At 33.5% G+C, this 18360-nt stretch overlaps 5 protein-coding genes and 3 non-coding genes across 11 annotated transcripts; 6 read left to right on the forward strand and 2 right to left on the reverse strand.

The window, feature by feature from the left end:
* Positions 1 to 44: 44 nt before the first annotated feature.
* Positions 45 to 1728, forward strand: tsp-10 (Tetraspanin; the record flags this gene model as incomplete). 2 transcript variants are annotated; one of them, NM_001047340.5, is made up of 8 exons in its annotated part: positions 45 to 101; positions 147 to 230; positions 277 to 411; positions 538 to 671; positions 721 to 790; positions 836 to 946; positions 989 to 1072; positions 1568 to 1728. In NM_001047340.5, 8 exons carry the CDS (start codon positions 45 to 47, stop codon positions 1634 to 1636), a joined length of 744 nt encoding a protein of 247 aa, NP_001040805.1. The 2 variants fall into 2 exon arrangements, with proteins under 2 accessions (NP_001040805.1, NP_001040806.1); NM_001047341.4 differs by lacking the exons at positions 45 to 101; positions 147 to 230 and having other exon boundaries at positions 310 to 411; positions 1568 to 1636.
* Positions 1622 to 10849, reverse strand: T14B4.8 (the record flags this gene model as incomplete). Of its 3 annotated transcripts, none has more annotated exons than NM_001381460.2 (7): positions 1622 to 2145; positions 2258 to 2398; positions 2449 to 2536; positions 2585 to 2767; positions 3044 to 3122; positions 5280 to 5408; positions 10703 to 10849. In NM_001381460.2, the coding sequence occupies 5 exons, from the start codon at positions 3077 to 3079 to the stop codon at positions 1886 to 1888; spliced, it is 708 nt and encodes a 235-aa protein (NP_001367542.1). The 3 variants fall into 3 exon arrangements, with proteins under 3 accessions (NP_001367542.1, NP_001300593.1, NP_001300594.1); NM_001313664.3 differs by having other exon boundaries at positions 1886 to 2145; positions 10703 to 10761; NM_001313665.3 differs by lacking the exon at positions 10703 to 10849 and having other exon boundaries at positions 1886 to 2145; positions 5280 to 5404.
* On the forward strand, positions 3225 to 3307 carry T14B4.t1. The gene has a single exon. It is a non-coding gene; the product is annotated as a tRNA-Leu (tRNA).
* T14B4.16 lies at positions 6419 to 6616 on the forward strand. Its single transcript, NR_051263.1, has one exon. It is a non-coding gene; the product is annotated as an Unclassified non-coding RNA T14B4.16 (non-coding RNA).
* On the forward strand, positions 6757 to 6891 carry T14B4.11. The gene has a single exon (NR_051264.1). It is a non-coding gene; the product is annotated as an Unclassified non-coding RNA T14B4.11 (non-coding RNA).
* Positions 10850 to 11610: 761 nt separating the features above from the next.
* Positions 11611 to 15277, reverse strand: T14B4.9 (Core-2/I-Branching enzyme). The gene is made up of 9 exons (NM_062970.4): positions 15057 to 15277; positions 14689 to 14998; positions 14535 to 14641; positions 14338 to 14488; positions 14149 to 14291; positions 13943 to 14064; positions 11967 to 12099; positions 11804 to 11923; positions 11611 to 11758 (listed from the first exon to the last, which is right to left on the reverse strand). Exons 1-9 carry the CDS (start codon positions 15240 to 15242, stop codon positions 11666 to 11668), a joined length of 1365 nt encoding a protein of 454 aa, NP_495371.2. The 5' UTR covers positions 15243 to 15277; the 3' UTR covers positions 11611 to 11665.
* Positions 15278 to 16395: 1118 nt separating this feature from the next.
* Positions 16396 to 17569, forward strand: T14B4.3 (VWFA domain-containing protein). Its single transcript, NM_171010.6, has 4 exons — positions 16396 to 16445; positions 16487 to 16618; positions 16666 to 17288; positions 17336 to 17569. The coding sequence occupies exons 1-4, from the start codon at positions 16409 to 16411 to the stop codon at positions 17432 to 17434; spliced, it is 891 nt and encodes a 296-aa protein (NP_741011.2). The 5' UTR covers positions 16396 to 16408; the 3' UTR covers positions 17435 to 17569.
* A 92-nt stretch (positions 17570 to 17661) lies between these two features.
* Positions 17662 to 18242, forward strand: mrps-18.C (28S ribosomal protein S18c, mitochondrial). The gene is made up of 3 exons (NM_062973.7): positions 17662 to 17878; positions 17930 to 18022; positions 18070 to 18242. The coding sequence occupies exons 1-3, from the start codon at positions 17663 to 17665 to the stop codon at positions 18178 to 18180; spliced, it is 420 nt and encodes a 139-aa protein (NP_495374.2). The 5' UTR covers position 17662; the 3' UTR covers positions 18181 to 18242.
* The last annotated feature ends 118 nt before the right edge of the window (positions 18243 to 18360 follow it).

Genomic DNA, 18360 nt, shown 5'->3' on the forward strand with positions numbered 1-18360 from the left:
ATTAACTTTTTTTTTCTAGGGGGTTAAATCCAGAAACCCAAGAAATGGTGGAACTCAACAATCAGGATAAAGTATTTCTAGGTGCATCCCTTGCAACCGCAGTAAGTTTCTGACATTGAAATAGATATTGAAAATAAATTTTTTAGATCATCGGTATTGCACTTATTGTAATTGGTTTTTTATTCCGATTTGGCGGTGGATTTGGGACATTTTCCACGTATGCCCAACAGGTACAGTAATCCAATTCCTCTTTCATCTCAGTTCTAATGTTTACAGGATAATGATTTCTTAGAGTTGAAACGTCTAGATATGATTTTTGGATTGTTCGTTGCTGCTGCCTGTGTGCTTGTTATTTCCTTCCTCGTAGCAACTGTATCCGTTCTCCGACACAATTCGTTTTTGCTGAAAGCCGTAGGTTTTTCAATTCATGATTCATGATGATTGTCTGGTCAAGAATGTGAATAATGAAATCTGAAACAAATGTTTTATCCTTTATCCATTTATCCATTAATCTACAACTATGCATCATGTTTCCAGTACTGTGCAATGGTTGCTCTTATGATTGTGGTTCAACTAGTTGATGGTCTTCTAGCTTTTACATATTCTGATCAAGTAAATCAATTGGCTTCTGACGATTTTATGTACGAATCATTGTCGAAAGCTGCTCAAAAGTATGATTTCAGGCAATATCCCTCTAAAGTTGACAATTAATTTTTACAGAACCATCCCACCAATTGGATCACTTTCCTCTGACGCCGAAGTTCAGTTTTGGGCAAATACTCAAGATTTAGTAAGCTTTATGATGTATCTTATATTGAGAAAGTATTAATTTCAGTTTGGTTGTTGTGGAGTTTACAATTCCACGGATTGGTCAGTGTTTTGGGGAGTAACTGGAACTAACAACGACTTGCAAGCATTGCATTGTTATCCACAACATTTTAATGATGTAAATTCTAAAGAAAATTCGATTAATATTCAAATATTTTAGGGTTGCGAGAAAACTATCAGAAATAAAATTTCGTCGAATGCTCAATACCTCGGAGCAGCTTCCATGGGAGTTTTGGTAGTTGAGGTGAGTGTATTTGGTAACATTTGAAATGTTTGTGTATATCGTAAAACACGAATTTTATGAGAAAAAAGAGCACGAGATCAAACCTATTATTTGATAGTTTATGGTGTTTAGCGGACACCTCATAAAATTTCATATAAAGATAAGGGAAATCGAATAAAGAAATGATGCCGGCCATCAACCTGGCGAATGACACTGGAAAAGTTTGGGAAAGTAACCAATTGTTATAATTTCACAAAATCATTTAAAAAAATACCACTTTCATAACTTCCGACTCTTCCCGCACTCTAGCGAGCTGTACACGATTTGTTATTCTGGTTTCTCCAGTCCCCGAGGGGACAAAAAACATTCACACTACCAAGCAATTAAAAGTTGACAATGTATAACTTTCTTTTATGCTGGAACTGAATTTTCTTCAGTATCACACCAAACGAATTAACGTTAACTGTTTACTAATTTATATTTTCAATTTTGATTTACTAAAATGTTCTTTTTCAGATAATTGCGAGTTTCTTGGCCGGATATCGTGCATACACATTGGCTCATCCAGAATTCGAAGACAAATAATTTATTAAATTTTTATTTCGGTTTATTTATCAGTTTTGTACATTTCTTTTTATAATTTGGCAATTAGAACAAATTCAATTTTACACAAAAGATTCTTGGTGATAGTTTCGATTATCAGACAAATAAGGCGATCTCAGAATCAAAGGTTCCATGGAATCAGATGATGTTGAAAAGGAAAAACAACGACATTTTCGGAAAATTTTGAAATTTGTACAACGAAAGTTGCAAAACAGTGAATATTGTAATTTCTTATCGAAAGAAAGGAAAACAAGATGGAGATGTTCGAGTGACAACAGCTCTGCTTAATGTACAAATAAGAAGAAGTTTAAGTGGAAGAGCAATGTCAGATGAAAATGATAAATGTCCATCAGCTGTTAGAACTGCCAGTTGTCGTTGAGAGTTCTTTTCACAAACGACTCGCCACGTGGATCCTCCAGATGGATCAGGCTCGTTGAAGGCTTTTGCAATGGGCTCGTGGCGAGTATCTTGAACTTCTATTCCATCGCTTGCTGAAAATTGAGATTTTAGAATAATTTTGTAAGAGCTGCAGAGCTTCCACTGTTTTAAGTTGTTACGCATACACAAAATTTTCAATAAATTTAATAATTTTTAAATTCTTACCAAGTGCATAATATCCTAGAACTTCTCCATTCCAATCAATTATTGAAAAAGTTGGTACAGTCCGCCTGGGTCGCAGAAATGGAATAAAGAATGAGAGAATTGATCGAGGAGCTGTGTCTGTTACAACTGCTACTCGTCGACCTGAAAACCAATTATTAATTCTAAAAGTTTACAAAATTAATATATTTTACCGTAAGATTCAATAATCCAAAAAGGAGCTTCATCACAAACATTTTCCGACCAAATATCTAAAAGTGGAAAGTCTGATGGATCAGTTACCTGTAAATTATAAATATTATAAAATATCAAAAAAATAAAGAATCCTACTTGTAATTCAGATCCTTGATGATTTAATCGTAAATGTGTTGAAGTGGACACGTAGAATAAAACCTGTGATTTTGATGGAACAATTACTTGTTTACAAGAATGTGATAATTCTTCTTCGATATCAGTATCTCCGTCGTTTATATCTACAGCTGTTTCAAGACGATCAGGTTGTGATGAGCCCGGCTGAAAATTAGACGATTATCTAATTTGAGATTTATTGATTGATGTATGATATTGGAAATGTTCAATTACAGTACTCTTCGAAGGAACACGACTTTTTCATTTAACGAAATTTTGTCGTGTCGAGACCGGATACCGTATTATTGGAACAAAACTGGCAAAACTTTGCTCCGGAGTAATTTTCAAGTTTAAATTTTGACGCATTAAAAAATGGTTCGCAGATTCCAAAGTTCATTCACGTATTGTTCATAAAATTTCTGACGATAAATTATTTCAAACCTGGACAACTGTGACGTGGCCATTTCCTTGTGTCATTTCGTAGGGGTACCGTGAACAAGATGGAAATCCGTTTGTCGACCTGAAATAAACGAAACTATAGTAGAGTACACCCGTGTTCTATCTGTTTGCCACTTTTTCAACTGGCAGCACTTAAGTGTCTCTACGAGTGTCAAATTTCGGCGGAGAGATGGCCGAGCGGTCCAAGGCGCTGGTTTAAGGCAACCAGTAGCTTCGGGGGCGTGGGTTCGAATCCCACTCTCTTCAGTTTCTTTTTTTTTCAATTGACAAAAAATTGAAATTTCCCAACTTTTGAAACTGGACAATGAAACAAAATTCGTACAAAAAGAAATGAAATGTGTTTCAGATAGAGAAAAGGAAGAAGCTCATTGTTGTTGTTTTGACATCTACCACAACATCTTCCTCTTTTTCATCGTTGTCACCGTGTTTCTCCGGAATTCAATTAAAATAAAGCGTTTCTGGACGTCTTCTAGTTTCAAAACTCTTTTCAAAAAAGTCATTCACTAGTTCTTCCTAATGAAGAAAGAGCAAAATTTGTCTTTTTCTACGGAACCAGGATCAGGGGGATTCGAAAAGTTAATTAAACGATGGTGAAATGGGCAAAAAAGGGTCTTTAAAGAATAATTAGGAGGTCAAGGTTTCCATTTTTGTTGATATTTTGGAATAACGAAGAAGTATTTCATCAAACAAGAAAAAGTGATAGAAGTAATAATAATAATAACAGTAGAAATATCGGATTACAATCATAAAATATTTATGAATCAAGAGGATCTCATGGGTGGGAAGGGAGTGAATAAAATTGAAAATTCTACGTGTTTTCATAAGAAGCTGACATTTTTTTCATTTCTAAACGCATTTGGCAAGTTACAGTGTAATCTTGGTAAAAATGTGGAAGACCGGATAGATGAGCTATCCTAAAAATTCGGTAATAAAATGTCTCAGAAAACGTAGCTGTGAAACTTTTTGAGACTCCCATTCTTACAGAATAGTAGATATAAAAAAATGAGCTGAGCTTTCTAAAAATACATTTTTGTACGATCATTGGAATAATTTTTGAAAAATGGACACTTCTCCATTCAAGTTAAAAACCATCTAGGTTGTCGAAAAGTTGTTGAGTAGTGAAACCAGTAAAAAGTAAAACTGAAGTTTTGAAAACGAGGAGAATGAAGAAAAAGCGGAAAGTGTAAAGTGTTTAGTGCTCTCTTCTTATTCAACAGACCTCACAGACCTCTTCATTCGCTCCAAAACGAAAATGGAAACAACTTATGAATGCATACACATATATTCAGGGACATAACGTCTTGTCTTTCTTTCCAAAAACAACAAAAAAGGTTTGACTAACTTAATTTATTGCAAAATACACATGAGACCTCCAAACTTTACAATTTCAATGTGATCCGACAGAAATCTATGAGAATTTTGGAGAAATGGTGGTGCCAAGAATGAAATATTTGGATTTTAAATGAATGAGCCCCCAAGCCTTTCTTTATTTTGCTCCGCCCTTTTCTTCTTCTTTCAGGCGTAAAGAAATAAATTAAAAATATTGATAGTAGAGAGGGCCTGCACTCCCAGAGCAAAAAGAAGATGAAGAATGAAGAAAAACGACCGGGATGGAAAACGAAAAAACGAAAACGAAGATGGCGGACGGAGAAGAATCCAACTGGAAATGATTCGATGCTTCCGATGAAGAAATGGGGTGGAGTTACAATGAAGATATTCCATGATGGTTTTGGGGTCATTGGAACATTCCACTACCTGGTTTACTAGAGGGAGAGCCCATTTACAAAAAAATTTATTTTTTAAAACCTTGGCATACAGATAGTTTTCAAGCCGATGGTTTGCAATACTTAGGAATTTTAATGAATATCTTAGCAGTTTTCAATTGTTTCCGCTTAGAACATGATGCCTACTTTTTCGAGGTAAAAATTAAGAGTATTTTTGTTTGAATGTTCTTAAATAGCTCACAGTTCTATATATAACTCACAATGCCTTCGATGTTCAAAAAATTCAAAATCAATCGTTTATCGAATTTTATGTAACAAAAAATTTGAAAATTTTTACTACGTTCAGTGGTAATTTTGGCGCCTTCAACTTTGTCAAAAAAAAGAAGTTCTAAAACCTATGATGGAAATTTTGCTCAGATACTATCGAATAACAGTTTCCAAATGTTCGAGGTTAATTTCTGCCAGAATTTTGAATAAAAATAATAGAATCTTACTCATTAAATGCTGTAGTCATATGATGATTTCTTCCCATATTGACACGTTCTCCAACATCTGAAGCTGAACTTGAAGATGCCAAATTTGAATTATATTCATCGAGAAGAGCAGTTTCGCCGTCCATCTTTCTAAAAACCAAAATATGAAGAAAAAAGAAGGTGAAAAGGGGTGAAACAGAAAAATCAGAAATTCTCAAAAACTACCGAATTTCGCAAGTTTCGTGTGGTCGTTAAAAACTTGAAAAACCAAAAAAAAGCTCATTAATATCTAATGAGATTTCATCTTGACGAGTGCAAATGAGAGAGAGAAAATGAAAATGTTGGGTAATCTTGAGCCGAAATCTCAACGAAATGAGATCAAATTTCACGTTTTCCAAGGCAGAGCAACCCAGTTTCTTCCAAAATGAAAATTGAAACTTGAGAAATTTCACGAATTGGGGGACACAATTGATACACTTCTTTCACTGACGAAAATTTGTTTGTTTCTTGGAAGGAATTAGTGAAGGGAATGAGGAGAAAAATGGAATTAACTGCAAAAATGAACTAAGAATTCAAATTCACAAAAGAAAAATTTCTGGAAATAATTGTGTTTTTTTGTAATTGGCGAACTTCTACAGGGAGATAGAGAAACCTTTTTTTCGACTTATACGGGAAAGAATGCTAGCAACACGACTTCCTATTCAAATTTATTTTGAAATTAGAAATTATGAAATTCCACATCTAAAAAGAATGGCTCGTGGAGTAGGTTTTCAGTCTACTGTAAAAGTACAAGATTTGGTAAAGATGTTTTGGTTTTGACCTAGAATTATTATAATTGAGTACTGTTCGGATCAGAGGATTAGTCTGCGAAATAAATAAGCTTGAATGACCAGAGCAACAATTTCAAATGGAAAGTTCTCCTTATACGGCCATTCTCAATTTGTTCCTTTTCCCCATTGATGTCCTCAATGCGTGACCAATGAGTGAATTCATTTCGGGACCTCCAACACGCTCAATCGGAACCTCCCGGGAATCACTAATGAGTTATGGACGAACATTGCACAATAGAAGAATGTTGCAAATAAAATAAGAAAATATTTGGGAGGGTAGGCTAGAAAATTGGAAAATTCAAGAGAACTAATGCAAAATTAGATAGAAATAAATATATCGTTTAATCTTCGTACTACATTTTTTTCTTGTTATTTTTATTTTACGATCCCAAACCTGACACCATTTAAGTAAATTGAAAATATATTGGTGGAAGATGGGATGGAAAGAGATATATAACTGGAAAAGCACTATCCCAAAATGGAAGTTGAAGAAGTAAAACTAAAGAAAAAAGAACCTTCGTAAGACTCCTCGCCAGGGGCAAATCAATTATTGGCGCACCGAAACTAACGTTATTCCAATGGGAATTCAACAGGAACACGAGACACAAAGGATGCGCATTTTAAGAAGGAACCACGGACGTTTGTTTTATTTTCAAACATGAAAAAGATACTATTGGATATTTCAAATGTTTCCATATATTTTTTCCAATATTGTTCATTTTCTTGTAGAAAGGGAAACGTAAAGTAAACGTAGGCAAATGTCAGATTTAGGGAGCCATAAGAATTGAGACAAATGGAGCGAGAAAAAGAGCAACCAAATGCAAGCGAGTGGGAGTTTGGTTTGATGTGTGCTCATGCTCAATTTTCTCACAAGTGCAATGAAGAAAAGGACCTTGTTTGGATGGAATAATTGGGTCCCAGAGCATAAGATCAACATATGTTTTACAGAATTGAGGTGTGATTTATTTGGGAACTGCTGGGTCCGGTGAAATTAAAATGGGCAAATCGTTTCAGCTTTACAAATTCATATATTTCTCATTGATTTCGTGCTATTCCAAAGCATTGATTTATAGATTTTATTTGACAGAAATGGTCGGTAACATTTTCAATTATTTCCGATAAAAAACTCGAACAGTTTAATCATATTTTTCAAAGCTTAAAAATTTTTCATCTCAATAACAATGAGCTCTAGTGATACATTACAAATTATACGATTAAAATCGGTTAAATTCGAAAAACTGCTTTTTACATAGTGTCTGGTTATGAAAGCTAAAAATAAATCCGGGTTTGAACTTCTCTCAATACTTATTTGATACTCTATGTCAAAATGTTTAGAAGAAAACCGTGTAATGTATGAAAAAACGTTCAAGTGGAAAATCTGTGAATAACATCTACTTCAAAGAAGCTCAAAATGGCGTACCAAAATGGGAGACCTAGAGTTGAGTTTCCGGCCATTATATTTCTAGTTTTCAACGAAATTTGTTTGGATATGGAAGCAGTAGAGATACCCAAAGAAGAGAAAATAGCGGCGTTCGTACAAAAAGTGAGTGATTTATGAGACTTTTACTTGGAAAATAACGGAGGGAAGAACCAGAGAAGAGCAAAAGAAGAAGAAGACGTCTGGAAGTGAGAAAAGAAATGGAACTGACAAGGTTTTGTGATGGATAAATTGAAGTTTTATACAAACATATATTGATTCTATTCCAGAGTTTTTGTAAGCACCATTTTGTAACTATTCTGAAAATTTGTCGCAATACTGAAAGACTATAACATTTTTCTAACGCATATTCGCTAAACCAGAGGCACTGAAACTCCTTCCTGTGCTTGCCTTGTTCCGACACACGTGCCTAATGCCGAAAAGCGCTGAAATTCAGAGAACTGGGGGTAGGCACTAGAAGAAACTGTCGATTTCACAAAAATTGAGAAGCAACAGAAAAAAACCAAAAGTTGGTTCTTGAATATTACCAAAAACTACGGAGAATGCTCAAAAATAGCAAACCAACACTTTTTGTCGTTAAATATCAACTAACGACGTGTCTTGATTTGTTTCCCCAGCAATAAAAGTCATATTATATTCTAGGTTAGGAATTTCTAGCACAACTTTTTTCAACACGATATTAGGAAAAGGTTTCTAGTGTAAATAATGCAATGACAATATAATGGTTCACCCTTATGTGCCTTGAATTCTCAAAATCAGTCCCCGCCAATTTTTTGTTATGTTTTTGTTGCTCGAACACACCATAACTGGCTATAAGCCTTATCTGAAAATCAGTGACTAAAAACCAACAAGTAAAATCATGTAGAGAAAACGCAAAAAACTAGTGTAAACCACATGTTTGTCGGTACACATGTATTGGATATGAAATAACGAGGAAACAGGGGGTCTCTTCCAACTGATTGACAACTCCCTCCCACCGCTTTCTCCAACGTTTTTATTCTATTATTGTTGGTGGTCCGTTTTGTTTTAACGCTGAACAACTGGATCATTGCTCATAAATCAAGAGACACTTAACAATAAAATGGATATGATAAATGGAAGATGTTCGAATAGGCATTCACCAAATAGTAAAGCCGGGAAACAAAAATGAGAAGATAATTACTGCAAAGTTGGGTCTAAATGTCAAATTTGTTTAGCATGACTTTAAAAAGATCAATTTTTAAAAATATTTCAAAAACTTATCAGAAAGTTACTTTTCAAAAACAAAAAATCACAAGAAATAATCTGTCACGAAAAATTCTGTCAGGCTATTTTGGTACCATCTATCAACTTTGCAATTGTTGATAATTTTCTTAAGCTATTTGTTATGCAAAAAAGTGTTGGTTTTCAACCAATTGTATTGGTTTATTTTTAAATTTTGGTACCTTGATTATTGAAAAAAAATTGTGGAACTCCTTGTCATTCTACCTTTAAGTAAGGTTTTTTCATGCTATTTTGCATCTACAATTTTGGCATATTGTGAATCTTTGGAATTTTTGTCATCAATTGTTTTTTACCCAAAAATATCCTTCAAACATTTTTTTTTCAATTATTGATGATTATACTAATTATGTTTTTCCAATTCAGCCCCCATGACTCTCAAATTTGAAATAACACAAAAATAAGTCAATCGTTTATTTTTTACACCCATGGGCATTTTCAACTTTTCCCTTTTTGCACATTTTTGAAACATTCCCACAATAAACTCTACAATGTTCAAAACGTTTCGAAACACCCACAGCTGGATACTTTTGTGCGCCTCTCATCGGTCTTTTTTGACGAAAATTGTCGACATCTTCACACATTCTTTCATCAAAAACGGATTTTGAAACGACCAACGTTTTTCTGATACCCAAGAGATTTCAAAAGAAATAGTGTACAAAATTGGGAGAATATGAAACAATAGTAAAAGAGAACGATAGGATGAATGAACTTTTTCAGTGAGTAGCGGATGGAAGAAGAAGAATGTATCATAAAAATAGCAGTAAAATTTTATTTTTCCTAGTTTTTCAAGAGAAGTAGTAAATAATATGCCCAGAAAGATACCACTTCGGAGAAAATATAAAACATTTTGTATTTCATTTTCAATAGCTTTTGGCTTTTAGGATCTTTTACGATTGAGCTGACAGGGCGCGAAAAGCAAATAAGATTTGTTTGTTTGCATTGAAAAAAAAAGAAAAATGATATTGAGAAGGGCTACTGCTTCGAATAATTATAGTGTCTGCTTAACGAACAATACTGAAAATTGGAGGAAGTCGATTTCGTAGAAAATATCACTTTGTTGGTTAACAAAAATACAGTGTTCCGTCTCGAAATTTTATAGAAAAAAGTTGTTTTATTCTGACAGAATCTTCCAATTAGTCTTTCAACTGGCCTCACAAATACATATTATCCAAGTAAACCGGAAAAAAATTGTGTACTGGATATAAGTACAGGTACGCCCTAGACTCATGTCAAAACAATACAACTGGTAGGCAGGAATGCTAGCAATCAGGTATAGCAGGAGATTGCAAACACCACAAAGTTTACCTGACTAGAATGGAAGCTCAAAATGCCTCAAAATTGTTTTGAAACTTAGATCGTTTTAGATTAAATTAGACGGTAAGTTTGATTTCCTGGCAACGTCCAAAAACAATTTTTCGAATTTATTCGCGAAATTCTAATCTAAATTTTTTACAGACTTTTGTTTATCCGTTTTATTTTTCAGAATCATTTGTTTTGAAAGATCAAAAATGTTATACTTCAAAAAACGTATTGCATTTCATAGGGAAATATTATATTACACAATAGACCAATTCTGAAATATTTCCTTAGCGATTTTACTCAGTCAGTCAGATTTTAAAAAGTCAGATTAAAATGAGAATCAACTGGAAAACAAGTGGGATGGTGCTCCTTGGATGTCGTGCAAAAACCTAGAAGAACTTTTAAAATTTATTTTTTGATACAGACCAGATAAGCAAAGTTAACAAGAACATGATAAGTAAGACTGATAAGAAAAGTCGTGAAGAAAAATCTAGGACTCGAGACTGGGAACTGCAGAATCTCAGCGATTTTGTTTCATGAAAGAACTAGTTATCAGATAATAACTCTAGATTACTTTTCGATTTCAAATTTCAATTTTTTTAAAATCAACTCACCTGAGTAAATGAATCTCCCGTTCAAAACTTCTGAGTCGATTATTAGCTGCTTGACGCATCGTGTATCTCCGTTAGTTTCTCTAAAAGTGAAAAATGACGAGATGGGAGAATAAAAATGTCGGGGCGACGACGACGACGTCCACGAAAAAGAAGCATACACACAGAAAAGAAGAACCCGGAGACCTTGGTGGACCTCCAGAAATCAGAATGAGATGAGAGAAACGCAGAGGCAATAAGTGAGAAGATAGTTGAGCAAGATGAAGAGACGCAGAATGAGACATCGGAGCATTGTTGAGGACGAAAAGGAAAGGAAAAAGGGAGGGTATGAGTAGTAGTAGTTGTAGTAAAAATAGAGAAAGAGAAGAAGAAGTAGGTCTCAATTCCTTTATGTGTGTACATTCCAATGAATCAGTTAATCAGTCAGTTGTCACAACATTTTGAAAGTCGCTATTTGATGGATGGGTAGGAGCACATGCAGAAGAAGGAGAAGCGTACTGGAGACTCATCTACAAAATTTCAATTTCCCAAATTGTAGGACACATTTTACATTTTAAAATTTTTCGGTGGTTTCACACAAAAACTTTTCAAGAAATTGAAAAGTGTAGAAATACTTGCAAATTCCTTCATACTAGATGTTACGATAAAGTTTTGACGAGCAGTAATTTTTGAGCTAACATATTAAATAATATCTGATACCCACAAAAACCACCGAAATTATCTATTTCAATTTCTTGAAAAGTTTGTGTGTGAAATTTTAAATTTTTAGCAAACTGAATAATCAAATCTTAACATTTTTATGACGAGCTTTTGTAGTTATTATTCCTAGCATCTATGTAAATTGTTTAATTGTGTATTTTCAGATCGCTCAGATTACGAAGGAGACCCTCATAACTGATCTATTTATGTAGAAAAAAACGCATTTTTTATAAATATAATAAAATAAATACAGGAATAACGAAAAAATCATAAAGGATATTTTCTATTTCTCCATAGTTCGTAACCCGGGGTGCAATTTAACTCGTAATTCGGTTCCAAGTGGTGTTTATGATAAATTACCTGAAATATTATCAATCATGTAGATTTAAACCAAAAATGCCTTACATTAACCATATTTGCATAATATTCTTCCTCCAATGGATGATCTTCCTGACCCAAAAATGTACGATTATATATCAACTCTGCCGTACAGTCGATGATGGCGTAGTCAAACGATGGTAACATCTGAATCAGAAGTTACAAGTTTCGTAATTTCTTGAATTTTTACCTTATTGAACATAATATTTGGCATTTGAGCAATTACCGGTAGTTCTTCAATACCCATTATACAAACTCCGTGTCTTACAAATTTGCTTCCGCATTTCCTAGCGATCTCGTCGGACCATGACCACTTGCTCCATCTGAAGCAAAATTATTCAGAATTATAGGAACAGATAATACGGCAAATACCCATTGATTATAAAATCATTGACTATTGTTTCTCATTCAGTACTCTTTGTATGCAACGCACAAAAATATTTCTCTTGTGCAATATGATAAAGATCATGCATAATTAATGTTTTATTTAAACTTTATAAAAGTTATTACCCAACAATTTCATAACTAGACACATTCTAAATTATCCCTCATTAAAATATAATCTGCCAGGAGAAAATGCAATCCAAAGCCAAATATCTTCCAAAACTCGCTAAACTGTATATCTTTAAACTCCCGTATCTTGGAAAATACATTTCTAAAAAACAAATGTTCAACTAACAAAATGATCAAAAATATTTTTTCTGGCTTTTGAATTATTTTTTATTGCACAATGCCAATTATTTGTGGAGTTACATAGAGTCGAAGTCATTTTACGAAAATTCACCTCAATTTTGAGAACCGTTCTGTTCTATCAGTCATTACTTAACATCTATTGAGTTTAAGAAGAAATCATTTGTTGAATAATAACATGAAAATGTTTCTACACATTTGATCAGTTTAAACTTTTTTGATATTTTCATGTTCAGCCAAGTTGCAGACCGTTTTCTGAAAAAATCCAATTTTCCCCAAAAAACTCTTCATATCCAACCTAGAAACTTGAAATTTGGACGAAACATCGTACTTTTTGGTGCTCTATCAGGGCCCATCAAAAAAATTTTGAAAAATCTGCACATCTCCAAAATCGTCCTCCGCTCCGAAAAATGAAATCGGATGTTTGCCTTTCGGAAAATGACCAAAAAATGAAATTGAGCTATTGGGCTCAAAAAAAATGTTTTTAGAATGCTGAGAACACGTTATTTACGAATTTCATGTTCATTTTTCATGATTTCTTCTTTGAAGTGACCTAAAATTAAAACATGAACCTATTTTCATTCTCACGTGACATTTTTTAATTGCCTAAAAGCAAAAACTGATTGACTTCCCAGTTGCTGTTAAGCGTGAGAATGAAAATAGGTTCATGTATTAATTTTAGGTCACTTCAAAGAAGAAATCATGAAAAATGAACATGAAATTCGTAAATAACGTGTTCTCAGCATTCTAAAAACTTTTTTTTTGAACTCAATATCGCAATTTCATTTTTTGGTCATTTTCCGAAAGGCAAACATCCGATTTCATTTTTCGGAGCGGAGGACGATTTTGGAGATGTGTAGATTTTTCAAAATTTTTTTGATGAAACCTGATAGAGCACCAAAAAGTACGATGTTTCGTCCAAATTTCAAGTTTCTGCGTTGGGTATGAAGAGTTTTATGAGGAAAATTGGATTTTTCAGAAAACGGTCTGTAACTTGGCTAAACATGAAAATATGAAACAACTTAAAACTGATAAAATGCGTAGAAATATTTTTATGATACAATTCAACAAATAATTTATTTTTTAATTCAATGGATGTCAAGGTATGACTGGTAGAACATAACGGTTCTCAAAAATTTAAGTGAATTTTCGTAAAATGACTTTAACTCTATGTAACTCAACAAATATTGGATATTTTGTAATGAAAGGTAGTTCAAAAGAAAGAAATAATATTTCTAATCATTTTGTTAGTTGAATATTTGTTTTTTAGATGTGTATTTTCCATGATTCGACGTTTCAAGATAAGTAATTTAGCGAATTTAGGAAGTTATATGGTCCGCTGGGCATGATGTACACCTAGAGTCTCACTGCTTTCCCTACACTTCCATTGGTCAAAGTTCTCGAACAAATGTTAAACTAATAGGTAATGAAAAAGCAGTTGAAACTAGTTTTAGAGTGAATGAGAACAGCTCAAACCTTGTGATAAAATCTGTCTTGTTTCCTGTTTCATTCAAGCATATATCAGAAAAATGTCCGGGCATACCAAGGAAATCATTGGCTTGAAATGTTGATATCCATTGTTCATCAACTCCGTACGCCTGAATAATTAGTTTGCAATTTCTCTATTTGAAAGATATTGAATTTATTTTAGAACCAACTCAAATAACATTATATTCTGTTACCCCTTCATTCCATTGATCTAGATACACTCTTGGATTTACTGTCTTCACCATCCATTCTACTGCTGCTCTCGACAATGATCCTTGCACTGATCCTTTGGAAACTCGTAACGTACTGTTCAAGTACGTAGAGTTGAGAGCAGACTCTGAAATATCTTAATTCAGGAGTGTAGAGACTCCTGTAAAACAAACCATCTCGAAATAATCTCAACGTTTTCAAATCCCACTTCAAACTTTCATCTATTCTCCCGAATTCCTTGTCAATATCAATATCGTTGGCACCATCAAGAATCTCAAATATTCTAGATATTTCATAAACTGATTTTCCAACGACGTCATGATTCTAAAAACATTGCATTTTTACAATTATTAATAAAAGTTTTCCCCACTTGCATCAGTATAAAATAATCCCAATCCGGTAATTTTACCATCTTCTCCATGCATTTGTAGTGTGCTAAATTCATATTATGACCCGCTGAATCTATTCGAAGTTCTTCTGAAACTCTAGTTAATTTAAATTATACATATATTCAATCAGTATACCATCTATTACAAATACATTTGGAAGACATCTACCAAGTCTCCTAATTCTCCATTTAAAATCATCTTTGCTTTTTGAATCAATGAAAAAGCAAAATATATTCTGTGGATGATATGACATTTGTACTTGTTTCTCCAAAAATTCATAGTCTTTATAGACAACTCGTGCAAATACAACACCAATTTTCAACGGCCTCAAATGAAAATTGAATGGAATAATTCGATTTTGAATTGAATAACATGACATATCTAAACTCTCCAAATTTGAGCTCAGGGGTATTCGATGCTCACCAATAAACTTTTCGATATAAGACTGAAATTTTATGTTTTTGGGTTATTTTTTAAACATTTAAATATTTAAAATTACTAACTCTATCATTTGCCAAAATTCTTCCACAATCCAAATGAGCTGTCTCTTTGCGTCTCCATAATATATTAGTTTCCTTTGAAGTCCAAAAACTCATTGTTATTCTAGGTGCCATTGAAAAGATCACAATTGTACAAACAAGCATTGTGAGTAATAAGAAGAAGAAGGTCCTGGAGTATTTGGAGCACATTTTGGAGAAAACGGAAAAGAATGGATGACAGATGGAAATGAAAAGAGAAAGAATGAAGAACCAGAGCAGACATTGGAAAGAATCCAAACATTTCATTCATTTCAAAACATTTACATCCACTTGGGTCTCACACTTTCTTTTTTTGATCTTCAAAAGTTGAGGGTTCTTGAGGGTTATAAATTAGTATTCAAATATTTATTTTTGTTTGTTAAAATTGTTTTTTTTTGTTGTTTGATCGAGAAAAGTACAGTCATATTTACAGATGGTAATTTGTTTAAATGGATACCTTCGCATTGCAGAAAACAAACTAAACAATTACCGTTTTTGAATTCTGGAAAAAATAAAAAATTGCTCTCATTTTCCTATTTGTGAAGGCATTATTCCTTGTTTAAAGTTACATTTTTCATAAATCTATTTGTAATATTTAGAATCGAGGAAATAGTTTTGAATCTTCTCATCTTTTATCTATCTATCAAATTGGTAGTTACCAGTAAATCGAATAGCCTTGAACTATAAAACTGGTAATTCTTAATAAGGAAACTAAAAGGTATTCATCCTTATATTTATCTAAGATTTTACTTCCCTCCGTTTAATTCAATTTTTTTCAAAAAGTCACCTTTTCAATAGCCGCATCAATTGTGCAATAGGTTCAACAGACAATATAGTTTGATTGGATAACAATTTGTACCGGAACAAACTGAGAAGATAACCCTATCATATTGGATTGACCCACCCTTTTTATCAACAAGCAAGTGAAGGAAATTTATTGCATGTTCGTTTTGAAGGAAAATATTCATTGCTACAAGTTATTTTTATCACAATCAGTGAATAAAATTAAAAAAAGATATGTATTAATTTTTTAAGCAAAAATATACTTCAAAATTCAATTTCATTATCATTTCTGCGCGCGGAACCAAAAAATTTGACAGTTTTCTTCAAAACCCAATAAATATCTGCCTTTAATATTTTTGTATACATAGATGAAAACTTTATCAATAAAAGTTTTGGCAAAAAAATACAGTAACCAATGCTGATGAAATCAACTTCCACGGAGTTTCAAGTTCTCTTGGTTTGTGGTGTCTCAACGAGAAAAGCAAACGCGCTCCATTGTTACAGAAAAATTGTGAGTTTTTTATTTCTCATTTTTGCTTCTTTTCAAGCCAAAAATGCGAAGTTTTATATGGATTTTATCATTTTTACAAGGTAATTTCTTATTTATTTTTTGCAAAAAACTTCAATTTCAGTTTGCCTTGCCGGGCGTCTTCAAATCATTTTGCCAAACGACCACATACTTGATTCGAGAAATTCGTCTTTCGATTCAGTTTCATTATTAAATTTCAACAAGAATGCTTTTGGACTTGGTGCTGCAGTTGGAGGTAGGTAACATTTTATTAATATAAAATGTTTTATTGCCTTATTTCAGCTCATCAGGCGATCGGCGATGAAAAATTGTTCCAAAAACCGAAGGCGTTGTTGATAATCGTTATTGACGGACTGGAAAACTTTGATTATGACGGACATGCTTTCAATTTTACGGATAAATTCCAGCCAAATCAAATTCAAGAACATTTCAAACAACAGTTTGGTGATGATATGATTCACGCCGAAGTAAACTCCTCTGGAATATTTGGATCATCGTTGTTTAAAAGAAATACTGAGGGAAACCATGCTAATTACGATACTTATAAGGAGGATCTTCAAAATATGTATCGACTTTCGGATGCAATCATGGAGAAAGATCGAAAAAATGCCAATGTTGTTGACTACTACCGTGTTCACCTTGACGTCTCCAATGCGCGAACAGATATGGAAAGAAAACAATTGGCAGAAAATATCAAGCGAGGTATTGATACATTACAAGATGCTATCAAGAACAGTTATGGCGGGAATGTGGTGGCTGAAATCTATACTCACGAGAAGCCTGATAGAGATGAGAAGGCTAGAATTAAGCTGTTACAAAAAGTATTGCAAGTGACTCAAGCTAGATATATCGATTATCCGGCAAGTGCGGCCATTATGATGTTTGTGGGATTCTCCCTTGTCTTCGTAAGTCCCATGTTAATTCATTCTTTCTAATAAAAAATTAACTTCAGGCGGCAGTTGCGATGTTGTGGTTGATGTTTGATGAAAGTGATATGGCCAAGAAAACGATCCTGGTTCGACTATCGATGGGTAGACAGAAGAAAGATTAGAATTAGATTTATAAATGATTGTAAAAACTGTATTTTCATAATTTATTTCGCTTTACGGCTTTACGGTTCTTTTTTTTGCATTTTTGACTAATCGCTTTCCGGTATTTGTTGCCATGTCATAAAGACTTCAGCTTTATGCATTTGAAACACTATCAGTGTATCAGGTTCTAAACCTTAAGATATCTCATTTTTAAATTTATCAATGCAATCCAACAGTATCAATTCAGAATGCTAAAATCGGCGTCATCGTTGGTGCGAAGTTTCATAAGGCCGCAGACATTCAGGTTATGTAGCTCCAGTTCAACCACGCAGGGATCTCCTTCGGTTAGCTCTGACGATGAGCCCGTAATTTTGGAGAATAATCCATACACAAAAGAGCCACGGAAGTGCCTCTTGTGCTCAACTGGTGTTGAACTCGATTACAAAAATTCGAGACTTTTGCAGGTACGAAATGTTTTAAACTGGAGCTCGGTAAAATCCAATTCTTTTTTTCAGCAATTTGTTTCCACATTCTCTGGGCGTGTATACGATCGTCACATCACTGGACTTTGCGACGAGAACAAGAAGAAGCTGATTGAAGCAATCGCGGTATGATGAACTGGAATAGAGTTAGATAAACGATATTCTTTATTCAGAAATCGCGTCGTGCCGGGTTCATGCCAATCTTCGTAAAGGATCCAAAGTACACCAGAGACCCGAAATTGTTCGACCCGCTCAAACCAATTCGACCACATTCGTTTGCTTAAAATATTTTGTTTTTTTAAAATTACTATTACTGTTTGTTTTTATTTTTAGAATATAAAATTTTCTCTAGACAATCTGTTTCTGTGAATAGTCATCAAGTTAGTGGATACTCCTGCCCACTTTAATACCGCTGGTGATACTAATTAGTAAAATTTTATTTTACTTAAAATTCAACTATTTTT

This window comes from Caenorhabditis elegans, chromosome II, assembly GCF_000002985.6.
Source record: "Caenorhabditis elegans chromosome II".
Classification (NCBI taxonomy): domain Eukaryota; kingdom Metazoa; phylum Nematoda; class Chromadorea; order Rhabditida; family Rhabditidae; genus Caenorhabditis; species Caenorhabditis elegans.

What these genes read in the sequence shown, in the direction of transcription:
- T14B4.9 (NM_062970.4), bottom strand. Translation starts at nt 15,242, where the DNA reads ATGTGCTCCAAATACTCCAGGACCTTCTTCTTCTTATTACTCACAATG. An exon ending in GAATTTTGGCAAATGATAGA is followed by an intron (nt 14,999 to 15,056) that starts GTTAGTAATTTT and finishes ATAAAATTTCAG; the next exon opens with TCTTATATCGAAAAGTTTAT. An exon ending in CAAATATTATGTTCAATAAG is followed by an intron (nt 11,924 to 11,966) that starts GTAAAAATTCAA and finishes CTTCTGATTCAG; the next exon opens with ATGTTACCATCGTTTGACTA.
- T14B4.3 (NM_171010.6), top strand. Translation starts at nt 16,409, where the DNA reads ATGCGAAGTTTTATATGGATTTTATCATTTTTACAAG. An exon ending in GATTTTATCATTTTTACAAG is followed by an intron (nt 16,446 to 16,486) that starts GTAATTTCTTAT and finishes CTTCAATTTCAG; the next exon opens with TTTGCCTTGCCGGGCGTCTT. An exon ending in ACTTGGTGCTGCAGTTGGAG is followed by an intron (nt 16,619 to 16,665) that starts GTAGGTAACATT and finishes GCCTTATTTCAG; the next exon opens with CTCATCAGGCGATCGGCGAT.
- mrps-18.C (NM_062973.7), top strand. Translation starts at nt 17,663, where the DNA reads ATGCTAAAATCGGCGTCATCGTTGGTGCGAAGTTTCATAAGGCCGCAG. An exon ending in AAAATTCGAGACTTTTGCAG is followed by an intron (nt 17,879 to 17,929) that starts GTACGAAATGTT and finishes TCTTTTTTTCAG; the next exon opens with CAATTTGTTTCCACATTCTC. An exon ending in AGCTGATTGAAGCAATCGCG is followed by an intron (nt 18,023 to 18,069) that starts GTATGATGAACT and finishes TTCTTTATTCAG; the next exon opens with AAATCGCGTCGTGCCGGGTT.